General features: G+C 39.9%; 2 protein-coding genes across 4 annotated transcripts; one reads left to right on the forward strand and one right to left on the reverse strand.

Annotated features, from left to right (window-relative positions):
- The first annotated feature begins 203 nt into the window (after nt 1-203).
- LOC103700925 (protein IMPAIRED IN BABA-INDUCED STERILITY 1-like) lies at nt 204-8185 on the forward strand. The gene is made up of 9 exons (XM_008782823.4): nt 204-713; nt 1284-1568; nt 1662-1979; nt 2855-3082; nt 4153-4250; nt 5821-5932; nt 6013-6615; nt 6712-6844; nt 7609-8185. Exons 1-9 carry the CDS (start codon nt 387-389, stop codon nt 7626-7628), a joined length of 2124 nt encoding a protein of 707 aa, XP_008781045.1. The 5' UTR covers nt 204-386; the 3' UTR covers nt 7629-8185.
- A 1102-nt stretch (nt 8186-9287) lies between these two features.
- LOC103700854 (DUF1336 family protein (DUF1336)) lies at nt 9288-17640 on the reverse strand. Of its 3 annotated transcripts, XR_015976431.1 has the most exons (12): nt 17163-17640; nt 16262-16424; nt 15227-15482; nt 14333-14416; nt 13719-14228; nt 12751-12886; nt 12484-12646; nt 12252-12380; nt 11961-12155; nt 11550-11672; nt 10720-10943; nt 9288-10015 (listed from the first exon to the last, which is right to left on the reverse strand). XR_015976431.1 is itself a non-coding variant. In XM_026802144.3 (11 exons), the coding sequence occupies exons 3-11, from the start codon at nt 15369-15371 to the stop codon at nt 10830-10832; spliced, it is 1599 nt and encodes a 532-aa protein (XP_026657945.1). In that variant the 5' UTR covers nt 15372-15482; nt 16262-16424; nt 17213-17476; the 3' UTR covers nt 10551-10829. The 3 variants fall into 3 exon arrangements, 2 of the variants coding, with proteins under 2 accessions (XP_026657945.1, XP_038970357.1); XM_026802144.3 differs by lacking the exon at nt 9288-10015 and having other exon boundaries at nt 10551-10943; nt 17213-17476; XM_039114429.2 differs by lacking the exon at nt 9288-10015 and having other exon boundaries at nt 10660-10943; nt 16262-16418; nt 17213-17476.
- Nucleotides 17641-20962: the final 3322 nt, after the last annotated feature.

Genomic DNA, 20962 nt, shown 5'->3' on the forward strand with positions numbered 1-20962 from the left:
TCCGACGTTCCAACGGCTATATTAGCCGCGATGATATCGGGGTGGGTGGGTTCGTTGAAGAATCCCACTCGTCGTGCCCTCCTTCTCCTCCCGTTTCCCGCCAATCTCGCGCGCGGGGAGGAAATCCGATGCAGGGTGACGCACCCCACATCATCACAAGTTGGAAGAAGCGATAAAAATCTCACCTTTCTATCTTTAGCCATGCCGCGATCCACCCTCCCCTCCGATTCTCCTATGTTCCCTGATCCTTTTTCCCCATCTCCCATCCATTATTTCCCCTGGGTGTGTCTTGGATCCCCTCTCCCTCTCTCGCTCTCACAATTCCCCTGTCCTCGGGCACCGGCACCCCCGGCCCTCCGCCGATGCCATTGGAGACGTAGGGCGCAATGGGCTGCGTGGCGTCGAAGAATGCGGCCGCCGTGACGCCGGTCGTTGACTTGGCCGGCGTTTCGGGAAGTCTGGAAGCGTCGTCGTCGCTGTTCAACCGCCCGAAGCTCGGGAGCTACGAGTTTGGGGACCGCAGCGAGTCCGGGGAGTCGGGGAAGATCGGCAGCGCCAGCAATTCAATGATCTTTCGGCTGGGGAATCTGCATCGCTGCATCGAGGGAGAGCAGGCCGCTGCCGGCTGGCCTGCCTGGCTCACCGCTGTTGCTGGAGAAGCCATTCAGGGATGGGTGCCTCTTAAAGCCGAGTCCTTTGAGAGAATGGACAAGGTAATGAACAGAGTTTATGGCAAGCAGTCTGTTTAGTTATCCCAATTGCATGCTGAATCACAAGATTCCTTATGCAAGCATTGAAGATTTAGGAAAATTTTGAATGGGCCGCCATATCAATCCATGAATGAATTCTATGATTGAATGATGCATCATAGTTTATGACAAAGTTCTCCGCATTCTTAGCTCTTTTGCTTCAGCGTTTCTTGGATGTTTTCAGCTGTCCGATGTTCTATTATGGCCTCAACATTGATGTTCGGCAGCCGAGAAAAAAAAATGCTTGTGATCAATGGGAGGATAGCACTTTATGTTTTTGTCATTCTAATTCGTTGTTATAAATTTGCATGTTTTATCATAAAATAGTTATGTAAACATGGGAATCTCCTAAAACCGCTGAGGAGATCATGATATGTTCTCATATTCGGATGAGTATTTTGTTGCATGATTCTGCGATGGTTTTCCTGCTGGTGACATCCAGTGGTTCTATTTCGCATTCACGCATTCTGTTTTTGCTTCCTTGCATGACTGTTACTGACTAGATCTTATTCCCCATGTCAACTGCGTTCGAAGATTGGACAAGGTACCTACAGCAGTGTGTTCAGAGCACGCGAACTCGACACAGGAAAGATTGTTGCATTGAAGAGGGTCCGGTTCGACGTTTACGAGCCTGAGAGTGTTAGGTTTATGGCACGCGAGATACAGATCCTCCGCAGGCTCGACCATCCCAATATTGCCAAATTGGAGGGACTGATTACATCTCGACTGTCATCTAGTATCTATCTTGTTTTTGACTATATGGAGCATGATCTTGCCGGGTTGTTGTCTGCTCCTGACATCAATTTCAGTGAGCCACAGGTTTGTCCACATTCTCGACGAGTTCTATAAAGTGAAGAATTGGAATAAGAAATTCTGAGCAGTTGAATACTTTCCTGTGCATATGCATTGTAGATCAAATGCTACATGCGACAATTACTATCTGGACTCGAACATTGCCACTCACGCGGCATCATGCATCGTGACATCAAGTGTGCAAACCTTCTGATTAATAATGAGGGGATCCTGAAAATTGCCGACTTTGGTCTGGCAAACTTCTTCAGTGCCGGGCAAATACAACCACTGACTAGCCGCGTCGTCACGCTATGGTATCGCCCGCCTGAACTTCTTCTGGGTTCAACAGACTATGAAGCATCTGTGGATCTGTGGAGTGTTGGTTGTGTTTTTGCAGAAGTGTTTCTTAGGAAGCCTATCTTCCAAGGAAGAACTGAGGTAATCATCCTATGTATACCTTGTGCATATTTCCTGTATTTGTTTTTTTTAAATGCAAAAGATTATCTTGCTACTTCTAGGAACAAGACAAGTGCACAGATCAGCCATGATGATGACAGAACCATGACATTTCTGCCCCTTTTCTTTCTTTTTTCCTTTAACTTATAACGTAGATTCAATTCACTAAAACATAAAAAGGTAAAAAAAAAAGTAAATCACTAGAAGCGAGAAGAAACCAGAAAACAATATATTGTGGGAAAAAGATGATACAAATCCTTTCCTTTCTCTGTAGTAAATGATAGGCAACTCAACATGCAAATCTCGAATTCTTTCCAGCATTTTCACTCTAAAAATTTCATGCTGTAGTTTCTTTAAGGGTCTCGACTGTGGAATGCATTAGGATTTGGCTACAGATCAATTTAATGGGATACAATTCAAGAAAACAAACCAGCACTGAATTGCAGCTATAGCCATGGCTGATCGGTAGAATACCTGAATGATATCAATTAAAATGGGTGCATATCTGACTTTAACAATATTCACATGAAATCGAACATATGAGGAGAATTGTTCAAAAATTTTACAACTCAGGAATGTATATATATGCTTGTACTATTAACCACAGGAAATAGTTTCAGAATTGTACTGTGGACACTGCACAGCATATTTGCATCTCCGATTCTTAAAAATGAAGCACCAGCCATCTAGCAACGCAGTGGAATACATACAATTGACAGTCATCAAAACTATTTTTTACGTATATTGTGGTAACATTTCTTTAATCTAACAATCTATAGATTAAAAATATATTCTCTCATACTCAAGTTTGCACTATGGTAAGTTATGAAGTCTCATTATTTTTCTTTTACTTTCAGGTTGAACAAATACATAAGATATTTAAGCTATGTGGTTCTCCACCAGAAGAATTTTGGAAGAAGTCCAAGTTGCCCCATGCAACGCTTTTTAAACCGCAGCAACCTTATGGTAGTTGCCTCCGAGAGACACTTAAACGTTTACCAGAAAATGCCTTTAACTTATTAGAAACTTTCCTCTCTGTTGAACCATATAGGCGCGGTACAGCCTCGACCGCTCTTGCATCTGAGGTAGCTTTATATAAAGGAATTCATCTCTCATTATGTTTACATATTTCATTTATAATGCTTCTTCTTTTCTTGTGTTGTTTTAGACAAAGTGGCATACGGTTGTCTAATCTAATTGCAGTGATGCCTGCTTGCTTTTTTCAATTTTTTATAAAATATCTCTGAGCAGTAGCTTTTGGGTTGAAAAAGAATGAAACTTAATGCGATTATTTTACCAAAAAGATATGGAACTGTAAATTACAGAAGAGGATACAAAGAATCACAGAAGAACCAAAAAATGAACGATCCAAAAATAGCACATATTTTTACCTTCCTCTCCCAACAGGAATCCGGATTGATGGAAGAAGGAACCTATATCCAAAATTTCGATGGTTGTGCTCTGTTATATAACTTTGATTTTTGTACATTTCCCCAAACAACTCAAGCATCACAGAAGGTACTCCAAAATTCCAAACAACTCAAGCATGACAATAGATGTTACCATCAGTTCTAGACACTGATTTTGGCTGCTCCAAATTATTTCTGGTCGAGAAGACTATCACTAGTCATGGTCTCTACCAACCTGGTTAGCAAACAGAATCCTACTTTGATGGTTTGTTATGTCTATTGCTAGCTGACCTCTATGACACTGTGAGATGCTTTACCCTGTGCTCTCTCTCCCTCTCTCATATTTAGAATATGGTCTTTAATCTTTGAAACAAAGGCATCCAGGAGTACTAGACTTTCAAGACCTTTATCAGTTCTAGGAGAACCTGTTATTGCTCCAAATGTAGTCAGTAGCCCAAGTTCTGGAGTATTATAAGTTCAGCATATGACCATCTAGGATAATTGGAGCATTTTGGCCCTAGAAGACTTGCTTAAGCTATAATGTTCTGTCTTTTACTGCTTTTATCTATCACAAGAAATCATGTCAATATGACAGTAATGTTTGCGACGGCTTGTCTGAGATTTTTTTTTTCTTCTTAACCTGGTTTTCTATCATAACTACTTCCGATATGAAATATTTGGGGATCATGTTGGTATGTCAGGTTGCAATTCTATTTGATGTTCTTTTTTTCCTCATTCATGTTCAGTATTTCAAGTCAAAGCCATATGCATGTGCTCCGTCAAGCTCGCCAAAATACCCACCTAACAAGGAGATTGATGCAAAAGCCCGTGAGGACGTACTCAGGTAAGCTTTCACAATCTTCATTACTTCACACTTCCAACTTCCAAGATAAGAAAAAAATCCTTTCAGAGGAAGAAAAAAAAAGAAGAGGAAGCTAATTTCTAGAAGAATGATCATCAACTGTTCTCGTATTTGCTGTGTTAGTTGGTCAGGTTCACGCATTGCAAGTAAATTCAGTTTGTGGATGTTGAACCTTAGAAAGTTGGATACCAATGGAAGTTTAACATCATATGCATAATGCATCTACGATCCTATCCAAATATAAATTTGGTTTACAATATTTTGCTCCCATAATTTCCAAACCAGAACTTTCTCTTGCTCTTTCTATATCAAACAATTAAGCGAATGTAACAACCCAGGACCTCACCCAAAATGGCTAGCCGGAAGGTATTATTTGGGTTCCTTGATCCTGTATAAGTACCCAAGATTTACCCAGCAAATAACCGATATGGGACTAAACACACGTCCGCACAGGTCCTCGCATATAAAAAGGAGTATGGATTGGATGGTTGGTGCGTTGGTTTGATGGGGATGAGGTAACAGGTTCGATTCCCCATTCCCTCCTTTTTTATGTGAGGAACCGTGCGGGCGTGTATTTAGTCCCACATCGGTTATTCGCTAGGTAGATCTTGGGTACTTATATAGGATCAAGGAACCCAAACAATACCTTCCGGCTAGCCATTTTGGGTGAGATCCTGTGTTGTTACAAATGGTATCACAGCGGACCCGGCCCATAACCTGTGGACTAGGGGACACTGCAGTACGGATTTATTGGGGCTGACGACGGACTGATCATGGTGCTTGTGATTAGATTTGAATGGATTTGAACCCTTAGCCTGACGAGGACGTCAGGGCTTGAATGGGGGAAGTATGTGAGGACCCGTGCGGGCGTGTGTTTAGTCCCATATCGGTTATTTGCTGGGTAGATCTTGGGTACTTATACAGGATCAAGGAACCCAAATAATACCTTCCGGCTAGCCATTTTGGATGAGGTCCTGGGTTGTTACAAATGGTATCAGAGTGGACCTGGCCCATAACTTATGTGGACTAGGGGACACTGCAGCACGGATCCATTGGGATTGACCACGGACCGATCGTGGTGTTTGTGATTAGATTTGAATGGATTTAAACCCTTAGCCTGACGAGGACGTCAGGACTTGAACAGGGGGAGTATGTGAGGATCCGTGCGGGCGTGTGTTTAGTCCCACATCGGTTTTCGCTAGGTAGATCTTGGGTACTTATGCAGGACTAAGGAACCCAAACAATACCTTCCGGCTAGCCATTTTGGGTGAGATCCTGTGTTGTTACAGCGAACCCTAATACGAACTTGACCAAACATAAGTATTAAATCAGCTAAATTATCTGTAAATATTACAAAGCCAAACATCAGTAGTTATTAACGTATCCAGTGACACTTAAGCCTTCTAACGCGGCCATTGTCAAAGCCAAAGCCATCTTTGTTTTGCAAATCCTTGTAAGTCAGTAAAGGAAATGTAGTTACTCATATCTGATACCATCATCAGACAATTCACTTTGTAGAGTTTTAACTGATCTTCTTTTTTTTTTTTTTAAGGAGAAGGGTCCATTGTAGGCCGTGTGGTATAGAAGCCACAAGAAAACCTTTAAGAACATATAGAACTTCACAAGAATCAAATGGGCTAAGCAGAGCAGCATCTCTCCAAAAGGTAGAGCTCTCTCTCTCTCTCTCTCTCTCTCTCTCTGAGGGTTATATGATTTAGGGATCAGAAATTCTTTGTTCCTGCAGGACTCATGGAAAACAACTGGAGGCAGTAGTAGTGGTGCAAAGAGAGATCCAAGAGAGAATGGTGACACCAGAATGCTCATAGATCTGCAGCCAGTACCAGAAACGAATTCAAATCCCCCAGACAAGGGTCGATATGTGAAGCAGACCTGTCAGAAAGACGTTCTTCCCTCAGGTCCCTTGCAGGTGCCTGCCTCCAGCGGCTTTGCATGGGCAAAGAAACCAAAAGAAGACCGTTCATATACCAAATCTCGTTCCAGATCCAACTCAAGAAGCCACGCTTCTCGTGCACTCGATCATTCGAACATCCCGCATATGAAAAATCCTTCCAACCCAAAGGGACAAGCTGACAGACTTGTCGGACATGCACCACGTTCGAAGTCCAACAACTGCAAGCCATACGAGATTGCAAAGGATAAGATGCTCGCACAACGGTCACAACCAGAGATTTCAGACCGTTACGAGATCGCAAATCATGCGATTATGAACCAATGGACAAATCCAGGAGAACCGGACTTGCTTGATTCCTGTGACTCCTACCATTCTCGGGATTTGTCAGATGCACTTTACAAGAGAGATGCAAAATCAACTAAGTGCAGCATCTTGGTACTGGTGCATTAATTTGCCTTTTTTTTTTCCCTACTTCTCTGTCTATTTAGCTATAATTTAACTGTCAACTTGAAAAAAAAAAAAAAAACTCAGGATTACAAGGATCAAAGACAAAGTGTTGAGTTATCTGGGCCTCTACTGTCTCAGTCATTGAAGATTGACGAACTTCTAGAGAAGAATGAAGGGCACATCGGCCAAGCTGCTCGCAGATCATGGTTCCAGAAAGGTAAAAAGTGAAGCCTCATTTCAAAGCATTTCATGTGTGTACTCATTTTTCTGTGGTAACCATTATTCTCTTCACATCAGCATGATGTCCTGCTTCCCTTCTTCTCGCGACATCATGTATTCTGAAATGGAAATTAAAATTGTCTATAAAGCCCTTTTCACTACTTCGATTCGTCTCTCTCGCACACAGATACACTCGTGCATGCGTGCGCGCACACACACACACACACACTACATTCTTCCTTTTCACTTCCAAGTTTCACTGAGCTTCCCTCACTCACCTTTTACTCATCCTTCCTAAACCTAGCATAATCTAATCAATATTTGCTTTGCTGATATCGTTTTCATGTTCATCATCTATCTTTCTACTGCTACCAAAAGGTCAATCTGGCCATGGTATCGAGTCATGAAACCAGCTCCGAATCCTGACACCTAAAAAAAGAAACCAGAAGTCCTTCTCTCCTTTATAGGTGACTGAAGGGGCTCACAGAATGTAATCACTCGTTGAATTGATGATTACGCTCTGCAGCCATTTAAAGCTAATATGATTTGCACATATATGGGTTTGGCATCATTGGTTAGAATATGCTGTCAAACTATATATTAGAATTTGGCATTCTTGGATTTGGCTTCTCAATCATTTCCTTTTATTTTAATTGAATAAATTTTAGGTGCAAACTTCAATCTTGTTTGCTAGAGAAATATTTGTTTCTTAATATGCTGTTGAGCGGAATCACAATGACTATCTTTGATTTTCATGTGCAGGGACAAAGCAAGGACATTGAAATTTATGGACATTTTATTCTCAACTAATGGATATATGTGTCCTCGGAAATTCGAGAAGTGTATCCTGAGCTACTCCGAGAAACAATACTACAAGCTACTCCGAGAACAAATGCCACAATGGCGACCTACCAATTAAAGGGTGAAGATGATTTGAAATGTCATTCATGAATCTTTTCTGTTGGACATCAAGTCTAAAAGTGAAATTATTTGATTAATCATAAGTGAATTCAGGGATCCACTCCAAGTCTCGCGGCTGTACCCGACAAGAGATTCTTTCTACGATTCCCGAGAGCATCAGTCGGTACTTTCGATGCTCTTGGCGCTATTGATGTGCAGTAAGTCAGATAGTTGCAAACACTGCCTTTTAATTTTCAGCTATTTTAGATCTTGGAATGAACTTATAGATGGTTAAGAAAGCAAATTCCTCAGAAGATCTTCTAGATGCCTCAAAAGGAGGCAATTCTCCTGTAAAGATAGCTTGTACAGAATCAGAAGCCCGTATTTTTTCAAAACCCAAGGCGAAAATACTCGAATAGATGTTGCTAGTTATTTGATATGCCAAAGAGATTTCAAGCCTGTGACACTAAAATTCTGCCAATACAAAACAAAAAAAAAAAAATTGCTTATCAAAATATCCAATCAACAATGGGGAAACTAGGAGAGTGCCAAATGCCAAGTTAGTGAAGTCTTTTGTATAAGTACAAGAGGCCTGCAGTGGATCCTGCCCTTACTCCGATATTCAGCAAAGCTAACCTAGCTCTCACTGAAAAAAAAAGGGAAGAAAAAAAGCCAACAACTATGGCAGGGAGATCTATTGGGCATACATGAATATATACGTCGAAACTCGAAAGCAAATTATTTGATTTTTTTTACAATGATATTGAATAATTTAGATAGTCGAAAATTATTTCTGTTGGAAAAGAAAATTATGAATCAAATGCAATTTAATTAAATTTTAACTAAATCACAAATATTTAAGGGTAAACTAGCATAGATTTCAACCTTTTTAGCTAAAATGTATGATGTGGATGTGCAATATGTCGGAACAAGCTTTGTTAGCTGTCCTAACAAGCTTCTCTCTCTCTCTAGCTTCCTTGTATTTATTATATAATACATGATTATAATCATGTTATCTGACGTTGAGTTTTTTTTTCTTTCAGTTTCAAAGAAATCTAAGCTATAATATTTACATTCTCTATAGACGTTATGTGGATTTAAGGCAGTCCTGACACTCCTAGTGCTGGAATTACTTAAAGTTATCATACTTGCCGTCCCGGGGGAAAAAAGAAAAAGGTTAAAGTATGAAATGGCAGGACTAGCTCAAAACTAAATGCAATATTTCATAAGACCCTTAGAAAGGGAAAATTCAGAAATTTATGTAAGAAGCCTTCAATTCATGCAAGTAGTTGAAAATTCATGCATTGCAGTATTGCAAATACGCCCCTACCAAAGTTAATATGTTACAAAAAGATCCATCTTAGGAGCCTAGCATCATGATGTTTGAAGTTTGAACTAGTACCAATTGTAATATAATAAAGCTCCGGCCGCCTCCAGAGAATATGTCAACTAAAAAGACCCATAATCTCCGAGGATGTGCTGTGTTTGGATAGGTTTTTCATCGAAGTTATGGAATAAAACCAAATTGTGATCTAAGCAAATTGAGACAAACGTTCCTTCCGATGATAAACATAAAGCCTATCCAATTGTCTTATGCAGGTCACACGTAAAAATTGAAGATATAATACTAATAATTACAATTTTTTTAATTCTGTAAGAGAGGTCTAGTGGGGGAAAAAAAATTATACATGCAAATACATCAAAACACTGGATGCATAAATGAATAGTATGGAGTTCCAACATTGATGTGTTGACTTGAAAAATGTTGAGAAGGTCCATGCAATACAATGCACTTCCAAGTAACTTACAGGAACTATTTGCAGTAGTTCTTTCCCTTTTCAGAGCATTTTTAATTGATGAAAATTTACTGCTTTGAATAGTTTTGGCCAATCTTATAGACAGCATTCCATTGTTTTGTCATACCTTGGGAGCAAATCCATCAAATATTCAAACCCCATACACCAATTCCGCCACCCAGGGCAGACTCCACCATGGCTTGCACTGATGATTATAATGGTTGCCAGGATCAATTACAAATACACTAACAGAGCTGCTTGCAAAATAAATCGAACAGTAATCTAATGGCCATTACAAGTATACAACTTCTGGAGACCTCTCACTATTTATACTAGTATTTAGCATACGCAACTGCACCGCTTTTGCAGGTCTTGACTTAGTTGGAGAAGATGTTGATGGCCGGATACTCCAAGAGAAAGCCATAGCCAGGGCCTCAATGATGGAGTGGGACTGGGTGGAGTAGAAGCATTCCCTAGAATCCACATTATATTAGTAGAAATGTAGAATTTAGTTAACATGCTCGAAGGCTTTTGCTTTATAATATGAGAAATGCCTATTGCTTCTTGTATTATTTATGGAGAGATACAACCTTTTTCTACTACCATTCAAGCTAACCAAATCTGAGACTCATGTTCCCTGGTACTGAAGCAAGTCTTTATCCCTGTTTCTCAAGGTAAAGCCAAGTTGCTAATGAACAGCTTACTTTAGCCATTTGATGACCCCACCTATGAGACTCTGAATCAAGATGAGGACAATTTGATGCATATTTTGTCCAACAACCTATCGCGAATTGATCAAACACTGGATATGGACCACAAATTCCCCACACCCATTAGATATGAGGCAAAATGGAATCAAATGATGCAGCTGGTCCAAGTAATAAAACCATCCAGCCAGAGTGGATATCAGTACATGATTTGTTGGCAGTAACCTGGATATCACAGTTTGATAACTACACATAGGTACTTAAAAGTGGTTTCCGGATTTTTCAAAAAGCTATTCCCAAGAAAACTACTATAAAACTTTTCTGGAACAATAGTATAGCATACTTTTCGCTTTGTTGTTGGTTAACTCAAAGTGGATTAATGCATGTAAGAACAAATGGCTGCTAAGATCTGGATCAAGAGGAAACTTATTATTTATAATTAATAAGACAATTTATCTATATTAATTTACCAATAAATGCCTATTCAGGTGTCTACAAGGTGGGGATTGGCCCGCTGAGCTTCTTCTCTTCCAGCCAAGCAACCAGCTTCCAAAGCAAGAGCTTGTTTTAGCTCTGGCTATCAGTCGTCGACAAGCTTCACGAGTGTTGGCATCTGTCCATGATTAATGAAATCAATTTTGTTCAACCTCAGGCAGCACAGGACATGCTCTGGTAATTCCTCCTGTTTCTGCGCCTGCACCAGTTACCCCACCAGTTAACTTGCAAATAAATAGTCAAGTATAAAATCATATCAACACTATAAGCTCAAAGCTAATAGTAGTACAATATGTTTTCATTTTTTCGAGTGGGGGCGCCAAGTTGCTCTGACAAAATGAGAAAGCATAGCAGTACTAACATACTGCAACATTATGTGCAACCATGTTCAGTGCAACCATCTTCAGTGCAGTGCATCATGTTAAAGTCAAGACTAGTGGCACGAACAGATCGAACAAAACTAGGAAAATATAGATAACAAAATGCAAGATGCTGCTAAATTCCATTTCATGATATTAAGCATACAATGCTACAAAATTCACAGACCAACTGCAGCACCAATTGATAACTATATATAACTTTAGACAGTTATTGTTAGGTTCCAACTTCCTGTATACTGCAAAGCAGGACAGGAACCTTGTTTTCTTCTCTCTTTTTGTTTTTTTTTTGTTGTTGTTGGGGGGGAGGGGGTGTGGAGAAGAAGGAAAAAATGGTCGAGCAGATCACTAATATGACTTCTTCAAAGAAGGAGACCATTCATACATCAGATGGAGAATATGGAAAGTGATCTGATGCAATAATATACCTGGATGCTTAATCCAAGATTGAGTATCCCATGTTTCAAGCGTTCACGAAATGCTTCGAGTCCCTTTCTTGATATGTAGCTAAAGCGATGTATATCCAGGTCAATCTCAAAGTAATTTGAACCCTGAACAAAACCAACATAAAGAAAGGATCAGAGAAATACAGACACATACCGAACAAGGATAGTTATCCAACACGAGCAGGAGCTTCAAATGAAGTGTTAACAGGAGATGTCACGAAAAGTAGCCCTGCGAATTGCACTGCCAAAGGAATACCTCTTTGCATAATGGCAAAGAAACCATAAAAGTAAGCCAATCTGATTGGGATGCACTAGTGATTATAATTGTTGCAAGTGAATGAGTCCAAAAGACAGGAAAATTTCATTCTTTTAACTGGTAAACGACTTCCTTACCCGGAAAAAATTATGTTGAGGGCGTGAAAGCACTGGCTTTTCATTATAAGCATGTACAAGCTTCTTTTCTGTGCTATTTAAATGGAGATCCTCCGGATTAACTAAACCAGCCAATATTTTCAACCTTTCTCTATAAGGAGCAGAGGAGTCCATTGGAAAACCTTTAACCTTTTCTATTTCATCATTTACAAATCTCTGCAAAGGCCTAAGTAGCATCAGTCCATAGGAAAAAGTTGCCTAACAAAGTCATGGCTGCCAGGAAAATATACATAAGGCTGATAAGCAACATACCCTAATGCTATCCTGAAACTGAGGAGAAATCTCTTTGTCAAATTTATCAGATAATTTGAAATATAATACAAGACACATCCCTTCCCCATCACTATCACCAAGGAACATGGCAGCAGGATAAGTAGGCAACTGTGAAGAAGAAATAATAAGAAAACACATACCAATGAAGTACTCCTACAGATAATGCAGGGATTGTCAGAGTGGATTTGCAATATATTTATGTGAAACATACCTGAATATTAACAATGAACAGTGAGGGAACTTTCTCATGTGCCTTTACCCATGGAAGGTCAATGTGCTGAGCAATGTGATTTATTTTACGAGGACAACAAAATAAATCTACACCAATTGGGGTGTATGGGGCATAGTTTGGAGCAGGAGATTTCTTCTTATCTCTGCATTTAAGTTTGGGGAAATACATTTCAGAAATTTCAGAAGCAGGGTTTAATTGAACAGTGTATGCAAACAAAACATAGGCTTATGTTTGAGCGACCCATACCTGAAATAGCTTTCCCCACGAAGCTTGAAGGTTGAAGGTTCTAGAACAGACCAGCATCCTTGCATTGGTTTCTCCCCCATGGAACATGGGACAACTAATCCGGCTCTGGGATGATATAAGCATCGTTTTGAAGAACCTACAATGATTAAGCGCCGCAATAACCATCATTTCCAATTTTGATAACGGTCTTATAAAGCATAAACAAAATTAAATGCAAACTTCATTCAGACAACGAAATCCCAGTCATTAATTTTGCATAATTTTGCTACATGCATAATTTCTGTAAAGGTTGTATGTAGAACAATTTTGGCAAATGAGATCAAAGACAATAATGTCCTGCAACATGCAGATGTTTCCACATCTCAATTGTCAGCGAACCAAAAGCAAAAGCAAAATCCAAAAAGCTATCAACAAAAGCAGAGTTCGATACGGTAAGCAAAGGATAAAGACTGCATAAGAGAGCCCCGAACGTCTGCAAGTAACGGTGCAAGTAGCATGCATCCTGTATTAGAATGTTTCTAGTATATGCTAGTTTGCACATAGTAATGTTAGAAGGGTAAATCAGGGAAAGACAATGTGAAGGTAGGGCAAAGACAGAAATTAGATGCACAGAAGAAAGCAGCAAAAGATCTCAATTAAAAGAACATAGAAGGCATGGAAGGTATAAGAATTGTGATTAACATCATAATGTAGGTAATTTTTGACAGAAATCAGAACCACAGTAGCAGTAGAAAATATCAGTAGCTTGGAGGAAGTAGGATAATGTTTTAGGCAACAACTTTTAGAAAATCATATTTTAATAATGGAATAATGCTAAGAGGAATCAAGATATTAAAATAAGTTATATAGTGAGAATGTACAACTTTTAAAACAGCTTTAGCATGCCTAATTCCTAGCCAAATATTTGTAGCAGTTCTTAGAAAAAAACATCAGGTGAAAAAGGTAGAAAGCAGAATAGGTATGCTTACAAAATTCTGTAGTTTCATCTCCATCTTTAGATTTTCGATTGAATGAAAGCCTAATAACTCCTGATTTCCTTTTCTGACATGGTGGGCTAGCACAATTAATTTGTTCAATCTTATCATTGAAACTGACAGAACGAACTAATTGAGGTGTGCAAGATGATGTCATCTGCTTCAAGGTGTTTTCATGAGCTTTTTCTCCCGTGTCATGTTTATCCTCCTTTGAACCTTTAAAGCTACCATGAAAGTCCTCTAAAACGTTCTTCCTCTTGGTACAAACGTCAGTGCCTTGGGTGTTAGGTTTTGCCTCATCAGCTTTTCCCAGAGGAATCTCATCTTTGCTCAAGGGCTTCTCAGTTCTACCTCCATCTCTTTTTAAGTATTGTTCAACAGCCAAAGCTATCTGAGTGTCATCACAAAATTCCTCAAACTTACATATACCATCCACGAAGCGTGAAGCATTTTCAAACTGCAGCATTTGGGTCCCAATTGCACTGCCTACTGATGGGAAATAGTCTACCGGAAATTTAACATGTAGAGAATAAGTAGTTAGGTGAAGAAAAAGCAAAAAAGCATTCGGTGTGACTATCACAACCAGATAATTGAGATAAATGCTGCACCTCCATGAACACTAATGAAATCATCTTCAGAATCTGATTCCAGAATGCTGACACAGTCAAACCATGCTTCCTCTTGGCACAACACTGCAAACATATTATGCTTTAGTCACATATTTTGTTTTGCGGATATCCAAATCAAGGAAGATGAAAAGAGATAAGGAAGGCCAATATTTGATAGGAATGCAACATAATGAGTGCTTTTACCATGTTGCCTGAAACAAAGGCAACTCTATAATCTTCAATGCGAATAACTAGTACAAAACAATTTTTACATGTTTCTCTCATTTATCAGATCGGTGAAACCATGGTCCACCGTACCAGTCCGTACTGGCCGGTACGAGCCGGTATGGCCTGAAATCGGTACCGGATCAGCGTGGAATCCGGTACCGGTAGCTTATCGTTGGAAAACCGATACGGACCGGTACGGGACCAGTCCAGGACCGGCATGGGACCGGTACGTACCGGTCCGGGCCATCACCGGTACGCCGATTAGTACCGGTACGGCGGACCTTTGGTGAAACAGTATTCAGCTCCTCCTTATATTCAAGATGCAGAAAGAAAAAGGAACTGCAATCTAGTGGTATGCTTGTTAAGTAGAAGGAAACTAGATGACATATGAAACCAAATGGATAGGCCTAAGACTGTGCCAAAATACAATTTTCATGCAAAATTCATCTAAAACATTGGTAAGGTCAAATAATTTGCTTGGGAGTGAGAACTCTGTCATAAACAACCCCCTTTTATCAAGCTCTTAGATTCTTTTTTAATGCAATTACCTAGAAGTAAAATTCAGGCACCATTTGTGTCCACCTGGCTATGATGCCACTGCAACTGGGTTAGATGAAATGTTAAATTTGAACGTTCAGACTCTGGACGAGTTTTTACAGCACTCACTGTGAGCAAAATGGCTTTCAGTGTTGCACCAGGCTACAGGAGCATCGGGAATTGAAGCAGAAACCTTCCCATGGCATTTTCTGGACCTAAGAGAGTACTTCCGTGACTTGGGCATTCTGTTGGATTTTGATACGCAGGCACCCATGATGATGACACGGTACCGCAGAATTAATGCAAGGATGAGTTGAATTCTTTGTAGGCTATGCCAAACTCCTGGAAAAATCTTGCTCAAACCTTATCCAGTAAAAAGATGGACCTGCCAAGTACATGGTAAAAAGACGTTACTGAAGGAATAAAGTAGGATCCTGTATGGCTCAAGGTGTAATATATATGATATAATCATTTTTTTTCAGATTATCTCTAAGGCATGCATCAACTTGCTCTCCCAGAGCACGCTAAAAGTGGAAACTGTGCTTTCATTAGGCTTCGTAGCAATATATATTATTGAACATATAGGTTCAAATAGAGAACCTCCAACTAGTGCTCTAACTATGAAGAATTTGAATAGCCATATGAATAATCATTCTACTTGTACATGTGTATCTCCACATAGTTGTGAACTATGACAGCTTAGACAAATTTTCCTTCATGCAAAAGTACTAATACCTTGTTGATCTTTCGGTTTAAAATGTTTCAGTTGCGTATCCTCAAATCATTGTTGGTGATATCTCAATGAATAAATGCGAAATTGAGAAAAAACAAACGAAGTTGAACTGGTTTTTATAATACAGTTATTCAGCCATAGAACGCTAATGCAAAATTCTGAGCTAAATATATATTTACATTTAAAACTTTAAGATATTTCATAGAAGATTTTGAAGAACTCGGAAGACAAGGATTCATTGCACTCGCATAACAAAGACCAAAATTACAACTTCACTGCAGGTCCATATAAAGCAAATAGATGACTCGATGAAGTACCAACAACAACACCATCAAAAATTGAGGCACATATATCCTCCAGAAATAATCAATAGCACGGATGTTCGAAATGTCTAGCACAAGAGCTACTATAGAGGGAGCACAAATATTTACCATAACCATTCAGGAGAACCAACAAGTCAGCTAATGTCGCCAAGAAGAAATTGAAATGGGGCAGAAGCCAGAGATACAGCAGCAGAAAGCTTGCTCTTTTACATGGAAAGGAGAGCTCTTTAGATCAATCAGCGAGCTGCGCCGAGGACTAGGATCACTTCACCTTCAAAGAGAGCTAGCATATAAATAAAACTAAGTAATATATAGTTACAAAAACGGGATCGTTGCTCAGTTATCAAAGAGCTAATGCAAAGAGAAACCGAGAGCGAATGAGGCGGATCAAGGAAGTCATGGCGAAAGAATTACACTGGAGATTGGATGAATGGTGATCCAAACAAAGCTTGGAAGAATCTATAAAAACAAAACCACGGAGACAGGCAGACAAAAAAAGACGGCGACAAAAGATCGAACCAATGAAGTCCAAAATCCAGTCTTTGGTGAATAAAACATTAGAAAATATTACGAAAAAGTATGTAGAAAGGGAGAAGGATTAAAAATTCGTAATTTGAGAAAATAAAGTGATCGAAAATTTCCAGATATGAAGTTTCGTGTCGATTGCTAAATAAGTTTCTAAACGTTGACTTAGCCATTTCGTTGCTCCAATTTTTTTCTCCAAATGTAATAAAATAAGTAATAGAGAAGTACAGAAATGGATAAAGATTAGAAATAGAAGCAAAAGAAACGGATCGAATACACTAAACCAATTAACAATACTTATTTTCCTTTCTTTTAAAGAAAAGGAAAAGTTAAAGGAATAGCAGGAAAAAAGCAAGAAAAAAGGTCAAAAAACCGAATCCTGATTAAAGAAACCGATCCTAGTTTTAAAAAGATGATAAATGTTCGCCAAGGAAAACGAAAAAAAAAGGGATTTTTTTTTGGAACACAACCAAAAAAATGGCACCTTTTTAGAAAAGGATTCGAAGCTTCCGATGGAGAAGATGAAAAACCTACGAGCTTCTTCTGTAAATCGAAAGGAGTCGACGCCGGCGGCGTGAGGCATCGATTTCCAGCGGTTGAGAACGGTCGAAGAAGCACCGAGGATCGGGCCGTCCGTCCGTCCGTCCGTCGGAGAAGAAAAAAAGCCGAAACAATCCGCCACTTATTTATAGCCCTGGCATCCCCTGCGGTGGAACGACTCGAGTTCGGCTTTCGGTGCGCCGTATTCCGCCGAAGAAGAGGAGAGAGGAGGAGGAGGTGACGAGATGGGATGGGTTCTCCTCTCCCTCGCCGGCGCTCTAGTGTTATATAGTTTCATGAATGCGTATCGTTTCGGCGATACGCACGTAGCCGTGTCGGAAAGGTGGGGAAGAAGGGAAACAAAATCCCGGCCAAGTCGCCAGCTCCTCTGCTCGATCTGCCTACGTCTGCAAGGATTTCTCGCAAACAAGCAAATAATATGGAAGATATGATACTCTGAGAAGGTGATGGACACCAAAATCCTAGGTTGTTTTTTAACTTATTTGTGGCTTTTTATTTTTTTATTGTTCGCAAAAAAAAAAAAGGGCTTTGATGTGATATCCCCCCTCCTTTTTCCTGCAGCGAGATTTTTTTTTCTTTCTTTGTTTGGGTGCAATAGCGCTATATAGGTTAAATTTTGTGAATCTTACAAGTCAGTCCTTCGTAAAGTAAAATATTTCTTTGTTCCGTATTAGTCCCTCCACTCTTTGAATTTAGATTTGTTAACTAATATAATATTCAAATCTGATATCACTCCCTGTTTGCAGCAGTTGCTGCAACTAGGTCTCTAGTTTTTCAACAAATGTGTTGCATCCCAATTCAAAGATGTATTACGCCAGCATTACTCGTTTTATACGCATCATCTGAATTCAAGAACCCTAGAGGTTTTAAATTAAGGAGATAGATAAACAAATTAGTAAGTTACCATCAAATTTATCATTCAGCTACATGATATTGTCAAAGATATTGCTATTGTGATTGTATGGAGAGGAAAAGTTAGAGAACCTATGGAGTAATTAATTAGATTAGATAAGAAGTAACTCAGCTCTTTTTCTATAGGTGGGATAGAATTTACTTGAATTTCCACTAAAACTATGTCTGGATGCTACGGATGGATCGCTTTTCGAGATGGCCATTTCCAAACCGGGTTAAAGTGATCTAATATTTGGTTGACATTCTTTAAGTTGGTAAGATAAGTTACGTACAAAAAGTAAAATTAAAAAAAATAAAGAGAGGGAAGAAAAAGCCTAAAGGTTAACTTCTTCTTTCTTTTTTTTTTTTTTTTCACTCTTCCCCATGAAATAAAGCTAACCGGATTAAATGACTTTTTGAGATGTTGATTGACTGAAGTTTAATTCATGCTTTTTGGTATGTGTTTGGATGATTAAATTGTTGATATTATCTTTAACTAGCGGATGATCGAGAACCAAATATATCTCTTTAATTAAAGAGATTATGCTTTAATTCATGTTATTTAAAAGAGAAGGTGCATGCTTTCGCTCATGATATTTAATCTTATCTTTAGTTAATATAGCGAAGCCGCTTTCATTCGAATGCATCGAGGAACACGAGACGTCAAATCAATTACAAAAGGTTGCATGCAATGATGGGTGGTGGTGGCAGCCAGGACGTAGAGTCACTGGCAGCCACCGAATGGGAACAGTAGTTACATTTTCCCACCCACCACCTTTCAAAACCAAAAGCTACGGCCGAGTCTCAACTCCAGATTTTGCTGCTTCTCCACAAAAGCAGTAGCAAATTAAGTAGCACCCAAGCTGCCAAAAGGGCTCATTGTGGGTCGTTCAAAACTATCTCGAGTAAAAAAGCCGCTTGGTTCAGTGCCTCGTGAAGCTCGGATAAAGATTTTTTTTTTTTACTCTTAGGCGTGGGACAAGCATGCACACGTTTGGACTTCTATTTGGAAAAGGCTAAGATACCACTTCCAAAGAAAGGGCCTAAAGTGCTCTCTGTCTCTCTCTCTCTCTCTCCTCGATAATGGGTGAATGAAAAAGAAACTGGTTTGCTTTAGTTGGGGTGTCGTGTGGAATGGAAGTGACGACACGGCGAGCCCTGTGCTTGTTGACGTGTGGCTTGTGTGAGTAGGAGTCCCATGTCAAATGTATATATATTCTTCACTTAACCTTATTCTCATAATTTAATTTAAATTATTAATTTAGCTAGTATTGTTAAGAATTATATGTATAAGATTTAGTCTTATACGAGATAATTAGTAGGAAATAGATAGGTCGATATCGATGATTGGACTCAAAACTTAATAGCTTAACTTTTTGAGGTTAAGTTGAATTCCGTCATGTATCAAGGCATCCATCTAGTTGGACTTGAACTCCCCTTCCTTCCCAACAAATGGTTTCGGAGCTGATGGTTGACATGGATGATGATCAAATTGATAGCTTTTATGAAGAATGGTAATATGTGAGATGGTAGAGTTGAGGCATTGCGGATGCGGTGTGTTGAGCATATACAACAAGTAGACTCGACGTGAGCTGATAGAGCTAAGTTATGGTGGCCACAATATGCCGACTGGATGCAGGAAATGGATTTAATGGAGCAATGCATTGGGTTTGAGAGGGAGCTTGGACATAGTTGTTGAAGAGTGGTGAAATGTTTTTGAAAGCTGCTCTTATGAAGAATGGTAATATGCGAGATTGTGACATGCAAGATCATAAAGCCAAATCATTGCAACCGCAATATGTTGAGTGGATGCAGCAAGTGGTCTCGACCTAAGTTGATAGAGCTCGGTCATGGCAGCCATACTATGTCAAGTGGGCGCAGCAAGTTAGATTGACGGAGAAGGCATTGTGTTTGAGTGTGAGCTTGGTGTAATTCTTGGAGAGTGATAAAATAAGACTCTTATAGAGTGGGATTCTTGAATTGGAGTGGTAAAACACCAGGTGAAGTGTATAGTGTGACCAAGGCCGGCCCGAGCCCTAGGCGACCGAGGCGGTCGCCTAAGGCCTCGGGCCAATGGAAGGCCTCCAGGAGCAGAAGCTGGCTACGAGTTTTCCCCCTTGATGGAAGGGAGGTGGAGGGTTTCCTGGCCTGCAGAGGGGCAATTGGGGAAGTTGGGGACAGTAGTTTTGTTTTGGGTGGAGAGAGAGAGAGAGAGAAGGGATTTGGTTGGCTTGATACACGCCTGAAGCCACTCTTATCTTTCATCCCTTCTCTTTTTTGGTTTTGGTCTTGGTTTTCCTTTCCTCACAAGTCATTACTCCTGATCCAGCTGGGCCATCAGAAAGAAAGATAGGGGGATTGGAGATGGACTTCTTGGAGGGTGGAGATTCTTTTAATTTTCTCCTCTCGGTTTCTTCTCCCCTCTTGGGTGGTAGAGAGAGAAAAGGAGGGGGGGTTGAATGGCTGCTGTGCCGTGATGTTGCAGTTGCAGCTTCGGTGCTCACTTGAAGGGGGAGATGGTCTTTAGCAAAAGAAAAGGAGGGTAGAGAAAGAGAAGGAGGGAGGGGGGGTTGAATGGCTGCTGTGCCGTGATGTTGCAGTGGCTGCTTGCGTACTCACTTGAAGAGGAGATGGTGGGATGGGATTTTTATTAATTAGATGGAGTGAATTTTTCATAATGACCCTACTTTCTCTTATAGAGAGGTCCTTTATGGATAAATTCTTTGACCGTGAAGCGCCATGGGATGACCTTTTCCTATTCTGCTCTTGCTTCACATGGTAAACAGTATTGCTAAGAACAGTTTCATGGGCCCTTTTTTTTAAAAAATATTT

This window comes from Phoenix dactylifera, chromosome 1, assembly GCF_051530095.1.
Source record: "Phoenix dactylifera cultivar Ajwa chromosome 1, Ajwa_hap1_PhDact_Kaust_v1.1, whole genome shotgun sequence".
Classification (NCBI taxonomy): Eukaryota; Viridiplantae; Streptophyta; class Magnoliopsida; order Arecales; family Arecaceae; genus Phoenix; species Phoenix dactylifera.